General features: G+C 34.6%; 2 protein-coding genes across 2 annotated transcripts; both read left to right on the top strand.

Annotated features, from left to right (window-relative positions):
• The first annotated feature begins 1,036 nt into the window (after positions 1–1,036).
• On the top strand, positions 1,037–7,479 carry LOC116129152. The gene is made up of 5 exons (XM_031414907.1): positions 1,037–1,120; positions 3,134–3,636; positions 5,542–5,655; positions 5,779–6,155; positions 7,005–7,479. Exons 2-5 carry the CDS (start codon positions 3,148–3,150, stop codon positions 7,477–7,479), a joined length of 1,455 nt encoding a protein of 484 aa, XP_031270767.1. The 5' UTR covers positions 1,037–1,120; positions 3,134–3,147.
• A 10,803-nt stretch (positions 7,480–18,282) lies between these two features.
• On the top strand, positions 18,283–22,038 carry LOC116129151 (DEAD-box ATP-dependent RNA helicase 1-like). Its single transcript, XM_031414906.1, has 7 exons — positions 18,283–19,151; positions 19,279–19,861; positions 20,007–20,179; positions 20,261–20,495; positions 21,017–21,271; positions 21,701–21,826; positions 21,976–22,038. Exons 3-7 carry the CDS (start codon positions 20,067–20,069, stop codon positions 22,036–22,038), a joined length of 792 nt encoding a protein of 263 aa, XP_031270766.1. The 5' UTR covers positions 18,283–19,151; positions 19,279–19,861; positions 20,007–20,066.
• Positions 22,039–22,634: the final 596 nt, after the last annotated feature.

Raw genomic sequence — 22,634 nt, 5'->3', positions numbered from 1 at the left:
TTTTAGACCCCTTAAGTTTATTAATTTCATAAACACCCATAGAAAAAAAAAAGTTTAAAATTAACAAAAATACCCCACTCACCCATAGTTTTCAGATTCCGGCAACCACCGTTCGTGGTAGCCGGAATCTGTCACAACGGCCTACAAACGACTGGAATTGGTCAGTAATTTGCCGATCTGGCCTTTTGCGGCCATTGACAACTAGATATGGCTGTCAATCTGACCTTTTTCGGCCAGATCCACCACAGATATGGCCAGAAAAGGCCAGATCGACGCATGTCCAGCCAAATTTGACTGATCTGCGTCGTAACGCTAGATCCGACCGATCTGCGTCGTAACGCAACGGTGATGGTCGGAATCTAGCATTACGACGCAGATCAGTCGGATCTAGCGTTACGACGCAGGTCGGAATCTGGCACTGTAGGTGGGTGGGAGTGTTTTTATCATTTTACAAAATTTTTATATATTGGGGTGTTTAGTTAAATTAGCAAACCTAGGGGTTTTTTGGTTAAATTTTAAATTTTACTTCGTAATAATCACCCTATTCAACTATCCAATATTATTTCTAAAATCCTATTCAAAATAATAAACCAATTGGACCCTACAATATCTTTTTCTTTTTTGTGTTATTGATTCAATATAAAATTTTGTTTATTTAATATATAATTTTAGTAGGATCGGTCTTTTGAAGGCAAAGAAAAGAAATAATTAAAAGCATATCTTAGGAGTTAAGAATGAGTCAGAAGATTTCCTAAAACAGTTATTGAAATACAATGATAAACGGTTGTTTTAGTTCTTCATTACTTTTAACTCTAAAATAGTTTTTAAATATTAAATAAACATATTTTTGAAACTGAAAATATTGAATCTAATTTTTAAATCTCAACGCAAACTAAGACATAAAATTGAAATTTAACAAATAGCACCTTTTAAATTTTAATTTGAAACAACAGATTTTTCTAAAAGATGAAATAAAATCAGCTTGCAACAGTATCGCCCTCGTAGCGTCATCCTAGCCGTCCGTTTTCTCCAACTGTCTCTTAAATAGAAATAAACTCCGTCCAGCCTCTCGTCCAGTTCCCGTTCGGTTCCTCACCAAAATTTCGTCCGAAATTTGGAGGTTTTTTTTTTTTTTTTTTAAAATAGAATCCGGCTCTTATATTTTTTGAAATTCGAATTCAATTCTATCTGTATTTTGTTTGTTGAATAATTAAATTGATTTTTTTTTTCTCATTTTATTTTTTCTTGCATTGGATTGTGTTTTTTGTCTCATTTTTTTGGTTAATTTTCTTGAAATTCGCATTGAATTCTATGTGCAGCTTCGCTTGTAAAACTATTAATTGAATTTTTTTCTCAATTTATTGTTTATGCGTTGAATTGTGTTTGTTTGCCACGCGTTTCTTTGTTATTATGCTGATTTGAAGGCCATACGAAGTGTGGGAGATACATAGAATTGGAGTATTTTAGACAGTGGATGTCTTGCATTTGACATATAGAGGCTTGACGTATATCAAAGATTTTAGAGAGAATTTTGTAACGTGTCTCGTGTTTTAAGAGTGATTTGATGCTGATATTTGTTAATATCTTGCATTTTAGAGAGGGTCTATTGATAAAGTGTGCACTAGTAGAAAGAGAGGAATTCAAATTGTTTTTGTTTCTGTGAGCGATGAATGAGGACTCTGTTAAAGGGTGATTTTAATGGTTTTGTTAGATTTTTTGTATGTCAATTGATGCTCAGAGTTGGTGTGCCGGATGAACTTGTAAAGCCATTCACATTGTGGTATTTACTAAAGTTTTGAAGTGTTGTATAACTTGGTTGTTGAAGATGGATTGGCTTGGTTGCAAAAGTGGAGACAATCGTTGAAATCGATGGAAGAGTTAAAAAGATGTAGTTGGAAGAGTTATAGTAGCTTGAGGATATAACTTTAGGTGTTGGGCTTTAGTGGTTTTTCAGATTGTTTGGAGCATACTAATCTTTTATGTACGTACCTAGGTAGTGATGGTTAACCATAAAACTCCTGGTGCATAAGGATGTTTGGTAACTTTTCTTTTTGCTATTTTCTTTTTCAATCTTAATCAACTACGCTTCTATTCTAGCTTAATTTAAATGATGACTTTCACTGTCACTTATTTGCTAAGGTTTGTAAGAAATTTAACCTAACAAGTTAACCTAACTGGCTTACTTGGAAATCTTGTTAGACAACTCAACTTTTTTAAATGGATGAATGAAAGACACATATTTGGTTCAAATCACTGATAGAAGAAGTAAAGAAACCTATATTTCATTTAATTCAAAAAAAGAGAACAAAATGACTTTATAACTCTATATATAATTGGGAAAATTGTCTTTTGGTATTTTGTGCCTAATTCTAGATAATTTAGGAATAATTTTTATCAAGTTTATGAGAGTGATTGAGATGTTATAATTCCTAAGTTGAGGTTATGCATGTTCTAAAGATATTCAATGAGTTGTTTTTGATTGAATATCAAAAATTTGGTTTTAATAGGAATGATGTTCTATCTTTGGTGCCATGTAGTGTTGTATGTTCTTTTTTTCTCATAGTTTTGTGCTACCATAGTGTTATATTATTATTAGAATAACTTTGAAGTCAACCTTAAGGATTGGGTCTAACTGTATAACCCTTGTATTCAATACAAGCGGTTTGAGGATCAAACTCTATTGAGGTCACATCTTTTTTTTTTTTCCTCTTCTTCTTTAATATGCCCAAAATTTTTTTTCCTTCCCAACTTGTTCACAAAATCTAAATTGGGGTTACTTCTAGATCCGACAACCTTGATCCAAGAAAATTGTGGGATTTATAATATCTCTAGGGATTGAACCTTTGACCTTTTAGGTGAAACCAAGGGCTTTAGCTGCCAAGCCTAACCTTGGGGACATATTCGTGCAATTTTGTATTATGGATTCCTATCAATTAATATGTTGTCGGATCTCAATGAATTTTTGAACTAAGTGCATAGACATGTGAGGTTTCTAGTTATATAAAAAAAAGGCTATAGTGAAGGCTAAGCCTATGTAATAACCTACTTGAGCTTTGTTTCCTTAGGTTGGGAATCTGACTAAATTTAAATATGACTTATTGTTCACCTTTGATTTTTTTCAATTGGTTTTTAGGCAACAGCTAGGCTATGGCAAAGAAGAAAGGCAAGAAGTTTAAAGTCCATGGTTCACCTATAAAACATCCAAGTAAGAAGATTGTAAATAGATCTAGGAAGAGGAAGAAAACAAATTTAAAGATAAAATCAACGCCCATACCTCTTGATGGCCCTTCATCTACTTCTGTGCTTGTTCCTGATGTCATACCCGTTGTTGCTACACCGTCCTCTACTATTGCTCATGACAATCTAGCTACTAAAAGAATGAAAGAGAATGAAAGTATAGTTAGAACTCCAGGGTTTATATTCATGTGTAATGGAAAAACAAAGCCTGAATGCTATCGAAATCGTGTCTTCGGGCTACCAAGAGGACAATTGGAAATTGTGGAGAAAATAAAGCCGGGTTCAGAGCTTTTCTTATTTGACTTTGACTTAAAGCTTCTTTATGGGGTTTACAAGGCAGCGTCAAAAGGAGAGTTGGGCTTGGAACCTGCTGCATTCAATGGGAAATTTCCTGCACAGGTAAAAAATGATTCTTCATTAGCAATGTTTGATATTATAAATGGTAAAAGGGTGGAATATATGATGTGATATAATATGTGGTACACTATATTGAGTGTCCAATTAATTTTTTTGTGTTGACTTTAGAGTGAACTTGCTACTATTTTCATCTTTGTTGAGTTGAAAGATCTCTAAGATTTTGTAAATTAAGTTAGTTGCATGGTTAATATTTGCTTGGACTTCCCTTGCGTTTGCACATGAGATGAAATAATGTGATGTCTACATCTTTTCTAACTAAATTAATCGTATATTAGATTGAGCTCAAACGTTATTCATATTTGTTTAAGTTGTGCTTGTCTAACTTAGATAGCTCTTTTTTTTTTTTTGTTTTTTTTTTTTTTTTTTTTTTTTTTCCTTTTATCAAAATGATGATTAATTGTATGAAGGAATAGAATTCCTACTTTTGATATTGAAGGCAACCTAGAGAGGTAGCAATAGGAATAAGAATTAGTCCCTTTTGCTTTGCATACTAGTGCATCGCTACCATTTGCTGCCAATGCAGTTCTTTATTACTTCCTTAGCTTTTCGACTTTTGAGTTGAATGGTTTGTAGGATTAGTTGTATTAATTTTTATTAATTAATTAATAATATCTTAAATTATAACTATTTAATATCAATTGTAATTAATATTTGAATAACATGTATTTAGAAATATTTATAACAAAAAATGAAAATATATATAGTAATGTTAATATTATTATTTAAAGTATTCAATTAATTTTTTTATCTAGATTAGTTTAACATGAGGTTTATGTTTGTATAAATATTGCCTAGTACAAGATTACATTAAACACAGGTCAACTTTACATACGGTCCAATCCAATCTAACCCAATCTCAAGAAATTAAAACTATCCAATACCGTGTGCTGAACGCACCCGATATGACTAGATTTACTATGAGATCGAAAGGCTGGATGAATTGATACTAAATTTTGTCTATAATCCTCTTAGTTTATAAATGCGAAGGGGTCACTCAATTTCATAACTGTTTTTTGTTGAAAACTCCATCTTGAGTTATTAGTTTGACATAAACAATCATCATATATCCTCGATGGCTTAGTTGTGGCAGCTATTGTGATATTTCATCAAGCGCATAAGATGCTTGAAATTTTGAGCCAAATATTGTTTTCTTTTCTTCCATTATGTATTTTATGTGATAATTATGTAAGGAAAAAAAGAACATTGAAGAAATATGACTTGAAAGTGAGGAAAAGGAATTGAATAATATTAGTAGGTTAGAAATATAAGCTTTAAGACAGAAGGCAGAGAAAGATGAAGTGATGATGTGCAATACTCATTGAGATGATATCTAAGATTAATATTGATGAGTTAAAAGTAGAAAGAAGACTATGGAAGATGGAGAGTTCACGTAGTTATACTTGTAAGTTTTATATTGAATGGTTGATTGTTTACTCTCAATAGATGTCTTCTGGCATGTCAATATGATTTGAAAGACTGAAATTTCTCACAAAATTCAAGTCTTTGTCTCTCTCGCTCTCATGGCATGTGATTTGAATAAATGAAGAGACTCCAAATCACCTCTTGTATATCTGAAACTTAATGTCTGATTAAACATGATTTTTTCACTCTCTTTTTTATTTCTCTCTTTTATTAAAAATATAGTTCATAAGATTTTAAATAAATTCTTGGATTACATTCTTACTTATGCATGGGGAAATGAACCTTTATAATATTCTTTGTAGTGTCATTAAGATCTTGTGGCTGTTGTGTAGACTGTGCAATTTCTTTTTTCAGGAATCCGCTTCCTGCCTTAAATAAAATCAACTTTTTTCTGCTTTTCTTTTGCTATTGGCTTATGAAATTTCTTGTTTCTTTATGTGTCTTTATTTGGTGGGGGATGCTTAGGTGAGGTTTAAGATCTTTAAGGAGTGTTTGCCCCTTCCTGAGAAAGCTTTTAAACATGCTATTAAAGATAATTACCATGGTTCCAAGTTCAGACAAGAGTTGACTAGCAAACAGGTAAATTCTGATTTATAATCTTTTGCTCTTCATTTATTTATGATTGGAAAGTATTGCTATCCCATGTAGTTTAATTGAAACATGTTTGTCTGTTTGGTAATTTGCTGGTACATTCTAATGTAGGTGAGAACTTTAATTTCCTTGTTCCGCCCCCTTACATCAGCTACAGCTGCCACCACTCTATCCAATGCGGTCACGCCACATACATTCCCAGCTCAGCTACCAGCATGGCTGCCTCTTCCAAGTGGCACACAGTTCCCTGGGGTGCATGGCGGTGCCTTGCCGGTCCCTGTTTTTCGATCAGAACAGGTGATCTCACGCCTACCATATGACCAACATGCACCAGATACATCTCTTGAGCGTTTGTTACCTCCTATGGAGGTTCGACATGTTCAGCAGGATGCTTTTCCTCATTGTAGTGAACCATATTATTTGACAGAAGCACATCAGCCTTACTTGTCTGACAAACCTTCCTTGTCTGTTCAGGATTCTTATGGAAGGTACCTATATTTTTTTTAATTTTTTCTGGCTTTTTCTCTGTGCCATTGTTTTTTCTTAATATTTTTTATCTTCAAGAAGTTGCTCTTGGTTTTAAACAAGTATTTGATGTATGATGAAACTTCTATGTGATAATTGTGAACTAATGTAATTCCTTCATAAACCAACATTATCCTATGATTATGGTTAATAATTTCTTATAAGCAATCTTCTTGACATTTTGCACTAATAGAGTCAGCTGTGCCCCGCCTCCATCATAATGGTTTCTGTTATTATCAATTTTCTATTACAAAACTTAAAGAAAAAAAGTGAAATCCTTGCATTTTCACTTAGTTGTGAACCTGGCATGCCTTTGAACTTTGAAATCATGGAAATAGGCCTCAAAGGAGATTTAGTATTTTATTGTTTTACTGATTTTCCAAAGGATTTTTTGCACGCATTTTAGTGTACATAGAACTTATTGTAGCATGCATGCTCTATATTAGGAAATGCTTCTTGAAATTTAAGTGATTATGTTTGAAGATGTTGTTGCAACTTGCTAATGCTTCCTCTTTTGGCTCTTTCAAAAGATGCCAATCTTTATTTCATTACTTGTTTGTTTATAGATAATGTTAGAGGTGAAGTGAAGTTGGTTTTTCTTATTCAATTTGATTCCATTCATATGTGTCATGGTGTGAACGGGATGCCGTCTGGTGGTTTTAAGTGCATATCATGTAACCTGAGCTTGTTGAGTCAATTGAATGATGACTTTGCTTAGATTAAGTTGTTTGGTCTTCATGCCCCCAATATTTCCATTTGAGCTTCAAAATGATTTTTCATTCACAATTCTAGCATTGCCTTTATTATTACAGGTGTGGTCAAATCCCGGACCTTATTCAAAGGGTTCAAATTGCCGGATATGGAGGTGAGTATCAGACATTACAATTGACAAGGAAGAGAGAAATTGTTCAGTGTCCGGAAAATGTGGTTGATTACTATAGTCAAAACCTGCCTCCAGCTTCAGCTTCGCATGTTTCGTTACAAACACGTCTGCAAGGAGAGTTAACGTCTTACCAATCCCATTATCCTGTAACATCTAACGAGGATCTTCGCCAGGCTTATGCTGACCCTCTTCAAAGGCCTGCGTCCGGCAGATCTAGCTTGGTTAAAGCAAATGTGTCAACACATCCACCACGAGAATTATTATCATCTTACCAGCCTGAAGATCTAGACCATACATATGCTGATCCTCTTCAAAGACCTCTATCTGGCAGATCTAGCTTGGTTGAGGCAAATTTGCCGACGCATCCACAAGGAGAATTTTTTTCATATTACCAGCCTCATTAACCATTGACATTCAATGAGGATCTATGCTGGACTTATGCCGATCCTCTTCAAAGGCCGGTGCCTGGAAGCGCTGGCTTAGTTGAGGCAAGTTTTTCAGTCTCTTCCCGTTTTTCTTTTGTGGGAAGAGCTTCAAGTTATCGCTGATGGGGATCGGTAATGAAAGATTTGAATGGCTGGTTAGTCTTCTTCTGTTTAAATTTTCTAATTATGATCATAGCTACCTGTAATTTTGTAACTATAATAGCTTAGATTAAGTTGTTGGAGTGCTGACATAATATTATATTTTTATGATCGTACTCTTTTAGTTATTGGAGTTCTGGCATCGTAAAAAGTTTAACAAAATGAAGGTCGCATTTCCTGTATGTGCGAGAACTCACAGCTAACCTCCAATTTACATGGTTTTCATTTAATTGAGCATCTCTTCTTGAAATTATCCGTCAAACTACCATCAAAACATCAAACGGTAAACGTATAAAATCACATAATCATTATTATTGTTTAAATTCATATGGTTTAGTAACATAGATTTGTTAATGTTAAGATCAAGTGAAAGATTAAATTATCATTTAGACAAAAAAATAATAAATTGGGATCTCATAAAATGATAGATAAGTCAATTGCATCACTGTATAAAAAAAAAATGTTTATTTTTCATCCTTTAACCATTAATTCATCAATGAAGAACATTAAAATTAGGATTTGAAACCAATGTTTTAAAACTTGTCCCAGCTTGGCCGATTGAACCGGTTGAATCGGGATTTGAGGCCTTCATTGGGCTGGGTTAACAATTTTCTTATTCATCTGAAACCCTTGAAATTGGGAAGGTGATCGATGAACAATTGAAAGCTACGATGTTGAGACTGTTGAAGAGAGAGGGTTGGTGAGTGCAATGGTGGCGATAAATGTGATTTTTAGTGAGTGAATCGACCGGAAATCGCAAAACTAAATCGACGACAATAGTCAGATATCAAGGGAGGGGTGATATGGGTTTTGGTCAGGAGGCTGAGAGAAGTGTTTTCGTGGTGATAAGAAGTGTTGTTGTCGTCGAAAACATGCAAGATTTCAAACCTATAGGGACTTATATGTAATTTTAGGGGTATATTTATTATATTTCAAACTTTTAGACATCGATTTGACTTGTCAGTCAAACCGGTTAAATCGGTCAATCCAAGACCTGATCACTTTACTGGATCTCACCTCGGGTTGGTTATTAAAACACTGTTTGAAACAACAGGATTTATAAAAGCTGTTTGTAAAAGTAAGAGGACAACAGTGTGGGTTAAAGTTTTTTGATCTTTTTAAGGTAATTTTAATTATGAGATAATTACTCTAAACCCCCTAAGGTATATCTTAAATGTATCTACCCTCTGGTTCTTGATATTGCTGTCTAGGGGTTAAAACATCTACCTCTCATTTGTATCCCAGTTAATTTATTAAACATTGATATAAATGCATTTTAAAAAAACAAATGCATAGTAACATATATGTATATGTATATATTAATAATAAAAATTACGTATTACACATTTGAAAATCAAAATTATATAAAAATGATGAATTTGTAGTTTATAATGTGTTTATATAATTTGAATTTGTAATATGTAATATATTTATTTTATTTCGTATTGTTTGAGTAACAAATTTTTCGCTTTCTCTAAAAGGGGTATTTTTGTCATTTTATTATAAATTTAACAGTCAACTAAACTTTTATAAAGTTAAAAGATTAAACAGTAGTATTTTGCACGAGAAGGACAAAAATTGTATTTGAAACTATTGTCCTTAATAGTAAACTTAAACCACAAGGGCTAAACATAAGAAGATTACTGCTTTCTTCCCCAATTATTCTTAAAAACAAATAAATTCAGAAAAAATAAAATAAAATAACAAAAGAAGGCCCTCCTTGTGAAAGAAAAATAGAGGAAAATATTGAAGACTTAGAGAGGTGAAAAGAATCACTTTTATTCATTAGCTGAAATATAGTCTTAAATAGGAATTATAAACCCTAGTTAGTAAAAACGCGTATTATAGGCGAATTATACGGACAGCCGTATAATTCGCGTATAAAACGCGCGTATACGTATTTTATAAAATCTGTCGTATAATTCGCGTATAATAAAGTTTCCCGTATAATTCGCGTATAATTCGCGAATTATTCGCGAATTATTCACGAATTTTTGAAAAAAAAAAACAAAATCTCACACCCCCAAAACGACGTCGTTTTGGTGGGTTTATACAAAAAATAAAAATTGATCTGGTTCAGTCCTCCTTCTTCAGTTCTTCGACAGTCAGCAATGCGCCCCAAACAACCATCAAATTCACTTTGAAAATGAACAAATCCATGAAAACATTAAACTAACAGTGAGAGAGGGAAAACAAGAATGAAGAGAAAGAAGAAAAGAAATTAGAGGAGGTGGCACTGCAAGAGTTCGTAGTGCTTTCGAAAGATGATGAAGGTGGGGCGCAAGGGTTGTTAGATTTTGGGGATGAGGGAAGGTGCGTAACCCCTTTAGTTTAGACTGAAATCTTTGTCTTTTTGAGCGGCAAAGCGAAGAGCAAGCAAGGGAACAAATAGTACTGGTAAGTTTGAAAGCCTGAAAGAATATTGGGGGTGGAGGATTTTGTGGCGGTGGGGTGTGGGAGAAGGATAAAACGGGCTGGGGGAAATATTGGGGTTGGAGGATTTTGACTTTGTGGCGGTAGGGTGTGGGAGAAGGATAAAAGGGCTGGGGCAATTTTATTTTATTTTTTATATTTTTATTTTTAAATTTGATTTTTTTTCTTAATTATTAAAAATGGTTATTTATTAATTTATACATTTTATTTTATTTTATTTTTATAAAACTTAACTTTTCTTTTATTTAATAACCTGATTTTTAATAAAAATATAATTTTTAATAGAAATTGAAGATAGGAGTTTAAGTGACTAATTTCCAAGTTAATGAAGGTAATTACCATCTATTTGTATTTTAAGACGGTAAGTAATATTAACTTTATAATAAAATTTATGCAGACTAGACTGACAAGAATATCTTTTAATCATTAAAATTAACGTAAGAATTTTAATAATGGGTGGGAAAATGTAGATTCGCCAAACTTTGGGTTGAGAAAATGTCATTCAGCCTATTAAAATATGTGACTCTCTATTATTTAATTGTAAAATAAAAATTATTTCTTATATTCAAATAAATAAATATACTATATAATCCAATTATAACCAATAAATAAATATACTTCAAAATAGTTTGATTATAGTACTAGATTAATTTTAACCCTCTTATCCCAAGGCCTGAAAAACAGAAGAGGGCTCATCACTCATCAGTAGTGTTAAAATTATCACATCTCATAACCCAATTCTGTTATGACTTATGTGTTTAATTTGATACTATAGTTGAATCTTAGCTAAATATTGTGTTTGAGTCTGGAGACTATAATTTGAATATCAGTTATATATTGTGTATTTGTGTTATTGGTTAATTGAATACTTTGCATTTGAAATGTCATGTTGATTTTAACCAGGTAGTCCATAAAAGTGTTAAAACTAAGATTGATATTGCCGTATTTTTCAAAACGTATTATTGACAATACACCGTATTAAACCCGTACCGTATTTTTTCCGTATCCGAATTTTATGACCGAATTTTTATAAACGTATTTTTTATCGTTTACCGTATTATACCCGTATAATTCCCGTACCGTTTTTTTGCCGTACCCGTATTTACTAACTAGGTTGTAAACAACGTGGTGTGCGTTTGTTTCAGTAATTTTGCACTATCTTATCCCTATCCTATTCAAAATATACATTTGTTTCCCTATTCTGAAAATTTCTTTATATTTTATTCAATTTTTTTAAACCTCTTAGGTTTGTTAATTTAACTAAACATCCAAAAAAGTTTAGAAATTAACAAAAACACCCCGACCCACCCAAATTTGCCAAATTCTGGCCACCACCATCAGAATATGGCCGGAATATGGTATAATGGCGCACTACCGGCTGGATCTAGCCGATAGTGCGCCGATCTAGCCTTTTTCGGCCAGATCTTTGGTCGTTGACGTCCAAACACAGCCAAATCTGGTCATCAACAGCCAGATCTAGTTGTAGATCTGGCCTTTTCCGGCCAGATCCACTGTGGATCTGGCCGAAAAAGGCTATATTGGGTCACGACCGGCCATATCCGGCCAATCGTGCCTCGATACGGCGACTTTAACCATCCTCTGGCGGTGGTGACCGGCTGTCGATATTTAATGGGTGGGTAGGGATTTTTTTGTTAATTTTCAATGTCTTATTATAAGGGTGTTTAGTAAATTAACAAACCTAGGGGGTGTTTTCGTTAATTTTTAAATCCTACCTCGTAATAACCACCCAACTCTTACTTTTTCAAAAATCATATCCAAAATAATAAAACAAACGTACTTGTGCATATCAGAAAAATAGGACCATTAAGTCCATGAATAACAAACTCTTCTACTGCTGAAATACTCCTAAAGAATAGGTAATCAACTAAACAACTTCCTGTAGAATAGGACATCAGCTATTTATTAAAAACAAACTTTAACACCCCCCTTTAAACTGGATGTCTTCAGACATTAGTTTAGAAAACAAATATCTGCTCCATCACTTCTGCATCACACGCTTCCTTCATTGAATAGACTCCAAGCAAATTCTGAAGCTTTTTAAAGACTGCTTGCTTAAGAGGCTTTGTCATAATATCTGCAATTTAGTTTTCACTTCTGCAGTAAACCACATCAATTACCTCATCTTTGCAGAGATCACGTAGAAAATGATACCGTACATCTATATGCTTGCTTCTACCATGAAAAACAGGATTTTTTGAGAGTTTGATTGCAAAAATGTTATCACAATAAACTGTTGTTGGACCTTTTTGATCATAACCCAATACTTCAAGTAATCTTCTTAGTCAAATTGCTTGATATGCACAAGATGTTGCAACAACGAATTTAGCTTCAGTTGTGGACAAAGTCACGATTGATTGTTTTTTAGATGACCATGAAATAGCTCCAGCCCATCATGAACACATAACCAAATGTACTTTTTCTGTCATCTACATCACCAGCATAGTCACTATCAATAAAGCCGTATAAATCCAAAAACACACTTGACCTTGTTTTCTTTCTATACAGCATGCCAAAATCAACTGTCCCTTTCAAATAACGAAAAATTCTCTTTGCTACAGAGAGATGAAGCTCTGTTGGGCATTCCATATATCTGCTTATGAGACTTACTGCATGCATGATGTTTGGCCTGGTTGTAGTTAGATACATCAAACTCCCTATAATCTGCTTATAGAGAGTAGCATTCACTTTCTTTCCTTCAGAATTCTTCTTGAGCTTCACACTAGGATCTGTTGGGGTGTTGACTAAGTTGCAATCTTTCATCTAAAATCTATCCAGAATTTCTTGAACATATTTCTTCTATGTGATAAATATGCCACTAGGTGATTGAACTACTTCAATGCCCAAAAAATAGCGCATTAATCCCAAGTTTGTCATGTCAAATTCTGTCATCATTGATCTCTTAAAATCAGAAATCATGTCCTGATCATTACATGTGAAGATCATATCATCCACATGCAAGCACACTAGAAGTATCTTCCCTCCATTTCCAATTTTTATGAAAAAAGTATGCTTATAAGGACATTTTTGAAAGCCTTCTCTCAGAAAATAAGACTCTATGCAACTGTACCAAGCTCTGGTCGCTTGTTTCAGTCCATATAACGCCTTTTTCAATTTGTACACCTTGTTCTCATCTCTTTTTTTTTTTTCACATAACTTGGAGGTTGCTCAACATACACATGCTCATGTAAGTCACCATGTAGAAAAGCTGACTTCACGTCTAGTCGAAAAATAGGCCCTGAGTTTCATGTTGCAACAAAAAGAACCAACCGAATGGTGTCATGCCTTACAACTGGAGCAAACACTTCTTTGTAATCAACTCCGAATTCTTGCTTATAGCCTTTTGCACTAGACGTGCTTTATGTTTCTCCACTGCACCCTTCTCATTTAATTTGGTCTTGTAGACCCATTTGACACATATCACTTTTTGCCCCTTTGGAAGATTCGTTAACTCCCAAGTCTGATTTCTTTCAATTGCATTAATCTCTTCCTCTATCGCCTTTTGCCACTTTACTTCTTTGATAACATCGTGAAATGCTATAGGATCACTCTCTGCAAATAGAGCAAAATAAGCAATTGTATCTTCATCAAATAATTCATCTCCACTTACATAGTCCATCATCCAAGTTGGTCTCCTCCTTGGATGTGACTCTCTTGGACTTGACAAACTTGATGGCTGGACTTCCCATGATGAGATTTTAGATGTAATTTCAGGAGGAGCTGCTAAAATTTCAGATGTAACTTCAAAAGGAACTGTTGATTGTTGTAGATGTCCAAATTCTAAGCATTCTTATTCTTCTTCATCAAAACTTACAGAAATATGATTGGGTTGCTGCTCCAAATTGTTATTAGTCCAATTCCACAGCTTTTTTTCATAAAAAATAACATCATGACTAATAACAATTTTCTTAGTAATGGGATTAAATAACTTGTACGCTTTGGAAGATTCACTTACACCAAGAAAGACACACCTTTCACCCTTGTCATCAAGCTTCTTTCTTTTTTGATTTGGAATATGTGCATACGGGGAGACACCCAAAAATTCTAAAATGATCAACATCAGGTTTGTGACCACTCCAAGCTTCAGCAAGTGTCATATTTTGGACAGCAAATGTAGGACTTTTGTTCAAAATATGAATACTCTAATTAACTACTTCAAGCCAAAAAGTCTTTGGAATTCTGTCATTGGCTAGCATGCTTTGAACCATATTTAAAATGGTACGATTCCTCCTTTCGGACATACCATTCTGTTGCAGTGTATAGGATGTTGTAAGCTGCTTCCGTATACCATGCAAGGCACAGAAGTTAACAAATTCTTCTGAATTGTATTCACCACCCCGATCATTTCGAAGAATCTTAATTGTTGACCCTGTTTCATTCTCAACAAGGACTTTAAATATTTTAAATGCTACTAGAGCTTCTGACTTTTCCTATAAAAAATATACCCACGTTTGTCTGCAAAAGTCATCAATAAAAGAAATAAAATATCTCTTTTTTCCATTAGATACCGGATTGATCGGTCCGCAAATATCAGAACGAATTAGCTCCAGTGGTTTACCAGCTCTCCATGCCTTTCCTTTTGGGAAAGACTCTCAGTGTTGCTTGCCAACAACACATTCTTCGCAAATTTTTCAGGGCAATTGATTTGAGGAAGTCCAACAACCATCTTTTTATCATGAAGTGTCTTTAAATCTCTGAAATTCAGATGACCATAGCGAGCATGCCATTGCCATGCTGAATCATTCTCCCTTGCAGAGAAAAAAGTTTGAATGTCACTATGGGTGTGTAAAGGAAACATCCTGTTTGTTGTCATGAAGGCCTTTGCAATTGGACCTTTTTGTTGATCTTAAATTTGTCAAGCTCCTTCTTTAATAATGATGGAATAACCTTTCTCATGAAGCTGGCCCAGACTAAGAAGATTGCTTTTCAATTTTGGAACATAGAAAACACCCGAGATGGTATGTAGGGTGTTATTTTGATGTTCCCTTTTCCCATAACATAAACTTTGGAGTCATCTCCAAACCTCACAATAGTTCGGTATGATTCATCTAAATTGGAGAACATTGTCTTGTCTCCACATATGTGATTGCTGCAGCCAGTGTCCAAGTACCACAAATTATGATTTGGCTCCTCCATGTTTTGACACACCATTAAAAGAGTGACTTCTTCCTCATCTTCCTCCTTTTTCTCTACAAAATTTGCCTTTTCTGTCTTTGCTTTTGACATGTTAGTGTAACATTCAGAGTGATAATGCCCATACTTATCACAATGAAAGCATTTAATTTTTGACTTATCAAACTTTGGCACCTGATTAAAGGAACCTCGACCTCTGCCCTAAAAGTCAAAATGATTATATCCTCTACCTCGTCCTCGTCCTTGGCCTTTGCCCTGTCCTCGACCTTGAGGGGTGGTAGATTGTAAAGCTTGCTCTTCAGATGCGGTATCTTGATTCTTGATTTTCTGCTCATGAATCAGCAGGGAGCTATGCAATTCATCAATTGAAAGCTCATCAATATCTTTGGACTTCTCAATTGAACAAATGATGTAATTGAACTTCACCGTCATTGATCAAATAATTTTTTCTACCAGTGTAACATTTTCTATCTTTTCACCATGCAACCTCATTTTACCAGCTATCGCCATTGTCCTAGAGAAATAGTCATCTACAGATTCTCTTGGCTTCTTTTGAAGAGTCTCAAAATCTCTACGAAGTCCTTGAAGATGTTGTCGTTTCACCTTTGTTGTGCCTTGATACTTTTTCTTCATGGAATCCCAAATTTGTTTGGATGTATCTTTTTGAAGAATAGTCTCCAAAATTGAGCGATCAATTGCTGAAAATAGGTAGTTCTTTGCTTTAAGATCCTTCAACTTTTGGTCTTCAAATGCCTTTCTTTGTGCCTCTGTCGATGCTTCTCTTGTTTCAGGTTCAGTAATACCATCTTCTATAAGATTCTAGTATTCTTTGGATCTTAAAAAGTTTTCCATCAACATGCTCCAATGGTCACAATGACCATCAAAACGAGGTATTGCGGGTTGCACGAAACTTTCATATGCCATACGTGATCGTTGCTACAATTATGAGGAAAGAAGAGTTTCGGCTCTCTGACTGCTGTCTTTCACACCTCACGTGTTTCACTCAAATGGCTCTGATACCAATTGTGAAAGAAAAACAGAGGAAAATATTGAAGACTTAGGGAGGTGAAAATAGCCACTTTTATTCATTAGTTGAATATAGTCTTAAATGGGAATTGTAAACAACGTGCATATTAGAAAAATAAGACCACTAAATCCATGAATAACAAACGCTTCTACGGCTGAAATTCTCCTAAAGAATAGGTAATCAACTAAACTACCTCTCGTGTAATATGACATCAGCTATTTATTAAAAACAAACTTTAACACTCCTTCGATCCTTTCCATCTCTTTCCCACGCTCATTGTTGGCAAAAGAAGATTTAAAAAAAAAAAAAAAAAATCCTGCAATCTCCTTCTTCCACCACCTAGCCCATCCACTGAAAATCCCTTAATTATTAGCCAAAAAAAAAAACCCGGCAGTCTCCTCTTGATACGAAAAATCCGGCAACATAAAAAAATTAAATCCAAATTTAAAAAACCATGAGACCACAGCCTTCAACTCGCCATTTTCCATGCGCCCAATAGCCTCCATCCGCACGGCTTTTGCACCACCACTCTTATACTCCGAAATCTCAGCCTGCCTCCTCCCTAACCTCGACAACCAGCAACCCAGTAGCCCTGTTCTCATTTTCGACAAACCCAAGAGATCTAAATACCATATCACATCAAAATTCCACATCATTTCAACAACAAAATCTTCTGGTTCATCCATAAAAGAAATTAAGAATTCACCATTACCATGGACAAGAGCAAAAGCAAAAACAAAATAAATAATATTCAGGAAACAAAGCTGAGAATAGGCTACCCAAACACATCAGCGAGGTGATTGTTGCGGTGTTTGGTATGAAGGTGTAGGAGGTTTCAACTCGATGGCTGGGTCGACGTACGGGGATACGATGCAATTTGGGCACGCACTGTGCAGGTGGAGGTGGAGGCAACGGTGGCGGGTTGGACAGATGGAGGAGTTAAGTGGGATTTTTTATTTTTTTATTTTAGGGTTTATTTTATTACTTATTTTTAATTAATCGTCATTTACTCTTTTAACCCTACTCTTTAATAGCTAACGGTAAAATTTTAAGGGTCAACAGTAATAGACAATATCAGAGGGGGTTTAGATTTAAGACGTCAACTTTTTTAGATGAGAGCAACCCTAGTTAGTAAATACGGATACAACAAATAAATGATACAGAAATTTTATAGATATAATACAGTAAACGGTGAAAAATACGTTTATAGAAATTCGGTTATAAAATTCAGATACAAAAAAAATATGATACGGATATATATAGGTTTAATACGGTATATTGTCAATAATACGTTTTAAAAAATACAATAATATCAATCTTAGTTTTAACACTTTTATGAATTATCTGGTTAAAATATTATGTCAGATATTTTCATTTCTATATAAGTGTTTGTTTTAAGAAGTAAACCTTTTAGTTTTAATATTAAAATTATAAATCTTTAATTATATATTTAAGTTAATATGACATAGAATCGTAAATGAAAAATTATCATTTATTTTATTTATATTATTTTTTATTGATCTAAAATTCTAATTTTGTATTAGAAGGAAACATCATGAATTTATATAGTATTTTTAGATATAAGGTACCCAAATCTAACATCATCAGTCTGAAACAAAAGATTTGAAGTTGTGGGTATGTCGAATTTATTTTTAATATATTAATTAATCAATTAAAATGAATGATAATAACAAATATAAAGAAGATCTTAAAAGAAGCAGAAAAAGTTTATGTTGTGAACCCTCCGTTAAGATCTCTCCACGTAGGCACAGGGACCGACCCCACCATCCAATTTTGCGATTCTGAAACTTCGCCTCTAAGGTTTTCTTTCAAACACCATCACAAACAAAACAATACTGAATGTCAAAGTCAAAGTGCAAAGACCAAAAGCTATCACTTACTCTTCTCCTCATTCTCAAACACTATCACAATAGGATTTTGCTGCCGTGACCCGCCGAAACCACCCATACCCATCTCACTATCAAACACTATTACCTCCTCATTCTCACTTTCTCACATCCCATACCCATCACATACCGGCCGCCGCTGCTCTCTTATCTCTCACTCCGTACACCAACGCATGACACCCAGCGGGCGACGCCCAGCGTACAACTACCGCGCGACTCCTCTGGCAGCTTCCACTATCTGCAACATGTGTGTTTTTGCTGGATAAATCTCTTGTGGATTATTGTTTGTTGTGTTGGTTGGGAGATTGCTGCCCATCTGGTGTGAAATTTGATTGGAGAAATTGTTTGTTTAGGAGTTTTGATGTGGAAGTGTTGAATGGATTTCGTGATTGAATTTGTTTGTTGTGGAATTCGCCATTTCACCTTGCCCACCACCTGCTTGATAAATTGCCCAGACCACTCTCACCATCATCGTTTTGCCTTTTGCCTCTAGCCTTTGCTGCTGTTTTGGATTTTAGTTTATTATTTTTTTTCATTAAGGACAATTGAGTAAATCGGTAATGAATTTTTTTTCCTTAATTTCGTTTTTTCTTTTTTCATTCCCTTTTCTTAATATTTCTTCTTATTTCCTTCCCGTGTCTTTTTTTTTTTTATCTCTCCTCTTCTTCTTCTTCTTCTTCACTCCATCGTCCATTTCCTTATTCTTTCTCCTTCCCGTTTCCTTTTATTTCCTCTCCTCCTGTTATTCTTCTTCACTCCATTACTCCTTTCCTTTATCTTTTTTTTTTTCCTTTATTTCCTTTTCTTCTATTTTTTCCTTACCTTTTCTTCACCACGACGCACATCCTGCCACGACACATGTGAGTCTTGCCACACGAACCAGTGCCATAGATAAGCCGCAAGGTTGTAGATTTCGACTGGGTTTGTGGAATTTTTGGGTTTTATATCAAATCAATGTTACAGATTTTACATAGGTTTGTGGATTTTTAATTTGGGCGCGAGTTATGAGTTTGTATTTGTAGACTACAGATTGTGAAGTAAGCTTTTCTGGCTAGGTTTGTGGATTTTTAATTTGGGTGTGGGTTGTTTTTGTGTTCGTAGTTGTTCATATCTTTGTAGAACAGAAAAACCCGGTTAAAAACCGAGTACCCGGTAACCGTATCGGAAACCCGGTTCGATTCAAAACCCCGAATTTCCGCTTCGGTTCGGCCAAGTCTACAACCGGTTCGAATACCCGGTTTTGAACATCGCTGCTAAAAGGTATTCTTTCTAAAGCGCAGCCGTTTTGTTCAGCGGACACCCAACAACAGAACAAAGCACTACCTGAAATACAGCGTTTACAGCCGTTGAAGGACGCTAGCACCTCACTGCGACCCCCCACCAGAAACGCAGAGACACGAGCGGCCACTCTGAAACGTTGTTTCTCTACAATCTCTTGGACGCCACGTAGCAGCCCCCTAAGTCTACCTGAAGTTGCCCGAAGCCGGAACCGCTGCAGCAGGCAACATATCATTAAAACTATAATTTTTTTTTTTATATTTTTTGTTTTATATTCTCATTAGAAATGTAATTTATTTTTATTTTTTGTTTCAAATTTTTATACATCGGGGTCCGGGTTGAATTAGGTCCGTTTCAGACCCGGATAAACCCGGCCCGAGAGTTTTACATCGCTGGAACTCCAAAGGTATTTTCTTTTCTTTAGTAAAGCTACCTTTACTCACCTCCTTTACTCACATTCTCTTACTCACTTAGCTGGCAGATGACATGGCAGATGCCATATCTGTTGGTTCTAATTTCTAAAAGCCTCTCGTGTTTCCACTTCATTCCAGGGTTTAAACTGTTTTTTTTTTTTTTTTGAAAACCAAAAAATAAAAAATAAAAAATAAAAAATGGAGGTAGTGAAGATGAAAAGCGAGCCAGTTTTGCCATGGATGCGAAGGCCAGTTGACGTCACTAACTTTGAAGAACGAACTCTTGAAGCCGTCCCCTGTCTGGACCCAAGGTAGCCACAAATATTTTTGTTGGTTAATTTTATAATTTTGTAGTGTTTTAGAGTATGCATTGATGATTTGTATTAAATTAGGTTGAAGGTGGCTTTGCAGAAGATGAGTATCTCGTCACTCTTCCCAGTGCAACTTGCAGTTTGGCAAGAGACCATAGGGCCTGGTTGTTTTGAACGAGATCTCTGCATCAATTCACCAACAGGAAGCGGTAAAACTTTAGCTTATGCTTTGCCGATAGTGCAGATGTTGTCGAATCGTGCTGTTAAATGTCTGCGAGCTTTAGTGGTTTTGCCTACTCGTGATTTAGCCTTGCAGGTAATTTTTCTCATGACTGTATTGCTGTATCTGTATTGTTATAATACCTAAGTTTATAGAATAAATACTATTTCAAACTCTATCGATGTACTAAATGAATGGGAGAGCATAGGTAAAAGAAGTTTAGTCATTTAATGAGGATGGATAATGTTTTATTTTAGTTGTTCTTGTCAATTAGAAAAAAAATCTAGGATACCATAATAATGTAATACATTTATGCCATCTATGAATTTTTTTTTTTTCAGTCATCTATCTTCACAATTAATGTGATTGGTAATTATTTAGCTGAATGTAATATCTCCATGGTATTATAGACTCTTCACTTGGGAAGTACAGTTGTACTCATATTGTTACGAGGACTTTGTCCTGTTTTATGATTTACTTGTATATTTGTCTTGTGACATTGTACAAATTTAACATTTGGTATTGATGCATACCTGACATTGTAGCCATATCCCTATTTTGAAACTACATTTGGGTTTCTTGTGGAGTATGTGATTACTTTTCTATTTCTAATTCAGGTCAAAGAAGTTTTTTCTGCAATTGCACCTGCAGTTGGTTTATCTGTTGGTTTGGCTGTGGGTCAATCTTCAATTGCTGATGAAATTTCAGATCTTGTTAAGAGACCTAAGCTTGAGGCAGGAATCTGTTATGACCCAGAAGATCATTTCCAGGATTTAAAAAGTGCTGTACATATATTGGTGGCCACCCCGGGAAGACTTATGGACCACATCAATACAACTAAAGGATTTACACTTGAGCATCTATGTTACCTTGTAAGATGCTCATCTTTCCTATCAATGACTTTTATATTTATATTTTTTTTATCTAATTGAAACTTAATGAAGATTTGTCTGTTGGAGAGATTGATTACTCTTGGTTGATTCTAGCCTTGATATGTAGTACATAATTAATTCTTATTAATCTTGTTAACTAACTTTCACCTGAGATTATGATTGATGATGCATGTGATCGTAAATCTGGTCCATCTATGTCTTTGCTAGTTACTGAACAATGCTCTTATCTGTTAATTGGCTATAGCAACATAAAGTATGATTTACATTTCTGAATCATGATTTATTTTAGGATTACATTTATCATCTTGAGAATCAAATTATTATTTGTGCATGTGCTTAGTTGTAGTGAACCATCATAGTATACTTCATTTTAAGTTATTCCTTATGCTGAATATGTATGCTATTTAGGTGGTTGATGAAACAGATCGAATGCTTAGGGAGGCATATCAAGCCTGGCTACCAACTGTACTTCAATTGACTCGCTCTAATTATGAAAGCCACTTTCGTTGTGGAAATACTTTTAATCATTTCTACGTTGGTTCCTTAAAAAACCATTAAAAGATGGTAAGATCTATGGTTGTTGTACTCCTTTATAGTGTTGAAGCATTAGTTTATCTTGAAGATTAAACAAACTGAATTTATTTTATAGATAATCTCTATTTGTTGAATTTTTTAAATTACAGTGCTTGTATCTCACACTGCCAAATTGTTCCACATTTACTGCAGTGGTGTTGAGAGGGGATTAGGAAAAGCCTACCCCAGGCTTGTGGAGATGGGTTTTAGCTACATTAACGCAAGATCCAAGCAAGTTGCTCAGCTTGATCTGCATCACCCTTTATTTTTGACAACTGGGCAAAGTCGTTATAAGCTGCCAGATAAATTAGAGTTGTACAAACTGGTATGAAAAATCATAACTTTACTGCTGAAATTATGGGCTGTCATGAGGAAAATTGTTTTAATTACCTCTCCCTCGTGGCTGGATGGCAAGCCCTTTAGCACGGGTTAGCTATACCCAAGAGTCTTGTGTTCGAGTCGCGGAGAGGCAATACCGTGTTTACCAAAAATAAAAAATAAATAAATAAATAATATTTGTTTCTAATATCTGAGTTTTGGATTCTGTTTTGTATAGGAAGTCAGGGCTTGATCATGTCCAAAAACTATGATTAATTGAATATGAAATATGACATATTCCATTAACTTGTTGGTTTAACAATTTTATAATTTCTTATTTTAGCAGTTTATACCATATCACTAATGAAGCTTAGAAAATGTATATTCCTCTGAAGTGTGACAAACTTGAAAGCTCATGGCAGGGTTCATAGTCTAAATAAATTTGAAAAAT

The sequence above is a fragment of the Pistacia vera genome, unplaced genomic scaffold, assembly GCF_008641045.1.
Source record: "Pistacia vera cultivar Batoury unplaced genomic scaffold, PisVer_v2 Contig208, whole genome shotgun sequence".
In the NCBI taxonomy this organism is placed as follows: Eukaryota; Viridiplantae; Streptophyta; class Magnoliopsida; order Sapindales; family Anacardiaceae; genus Pistacia; species Pistacia vera.
This window is presented reverse-complemented; position numbering and strand designations above follow the sequence as displayed.

Bases quoted from the DNA above. Each gene is read 5' to 3' on its own strand.
- LOC116129152 (XM_031414907.1), top strand. From the start codon at position 3,148: ATGGCAAAGAAGAAAGGCAAGAAGTTTAAAGTCCATGGTTCACCTATA. The intron at 3,637-5,541 runs GTAAAAAATGAT...GGGGATGCTTAG, and splicing joins ATGGGAAATTTCCTGCACAG to GTGAGGTTTAAGATCTTTAA. The intron at 5,656-5,778 runs GTAAATTCTGAT...ATTCTAATGTAG, and splicing joins AAGAGTTGACTAGCAAACAG to GTGAGAACTTTAATTTCCTT.
- LOC116129151 (XM_031414906.1), top strand. From the start codon at position 20,067: ATGGAGGTAGTGAAGATGAAAAGCGAGCCAGTTTTGCCATGGATGCGA. The intron at 20,496-21,016 runs GTAATTTTTCTC...TTTCTAATTCAG, and splicing joins CTCGTGATTTAGCCTTGCAG to GTCAAAGAAGTTTTTTCTGC. The intron at 21,272-21,700 runs GTAAGATGCTCA...TATGCTATTTAG, and splicing joins TTGAGCATCTATGTTACCTT to GTGGTTGATGAAACAGATCG.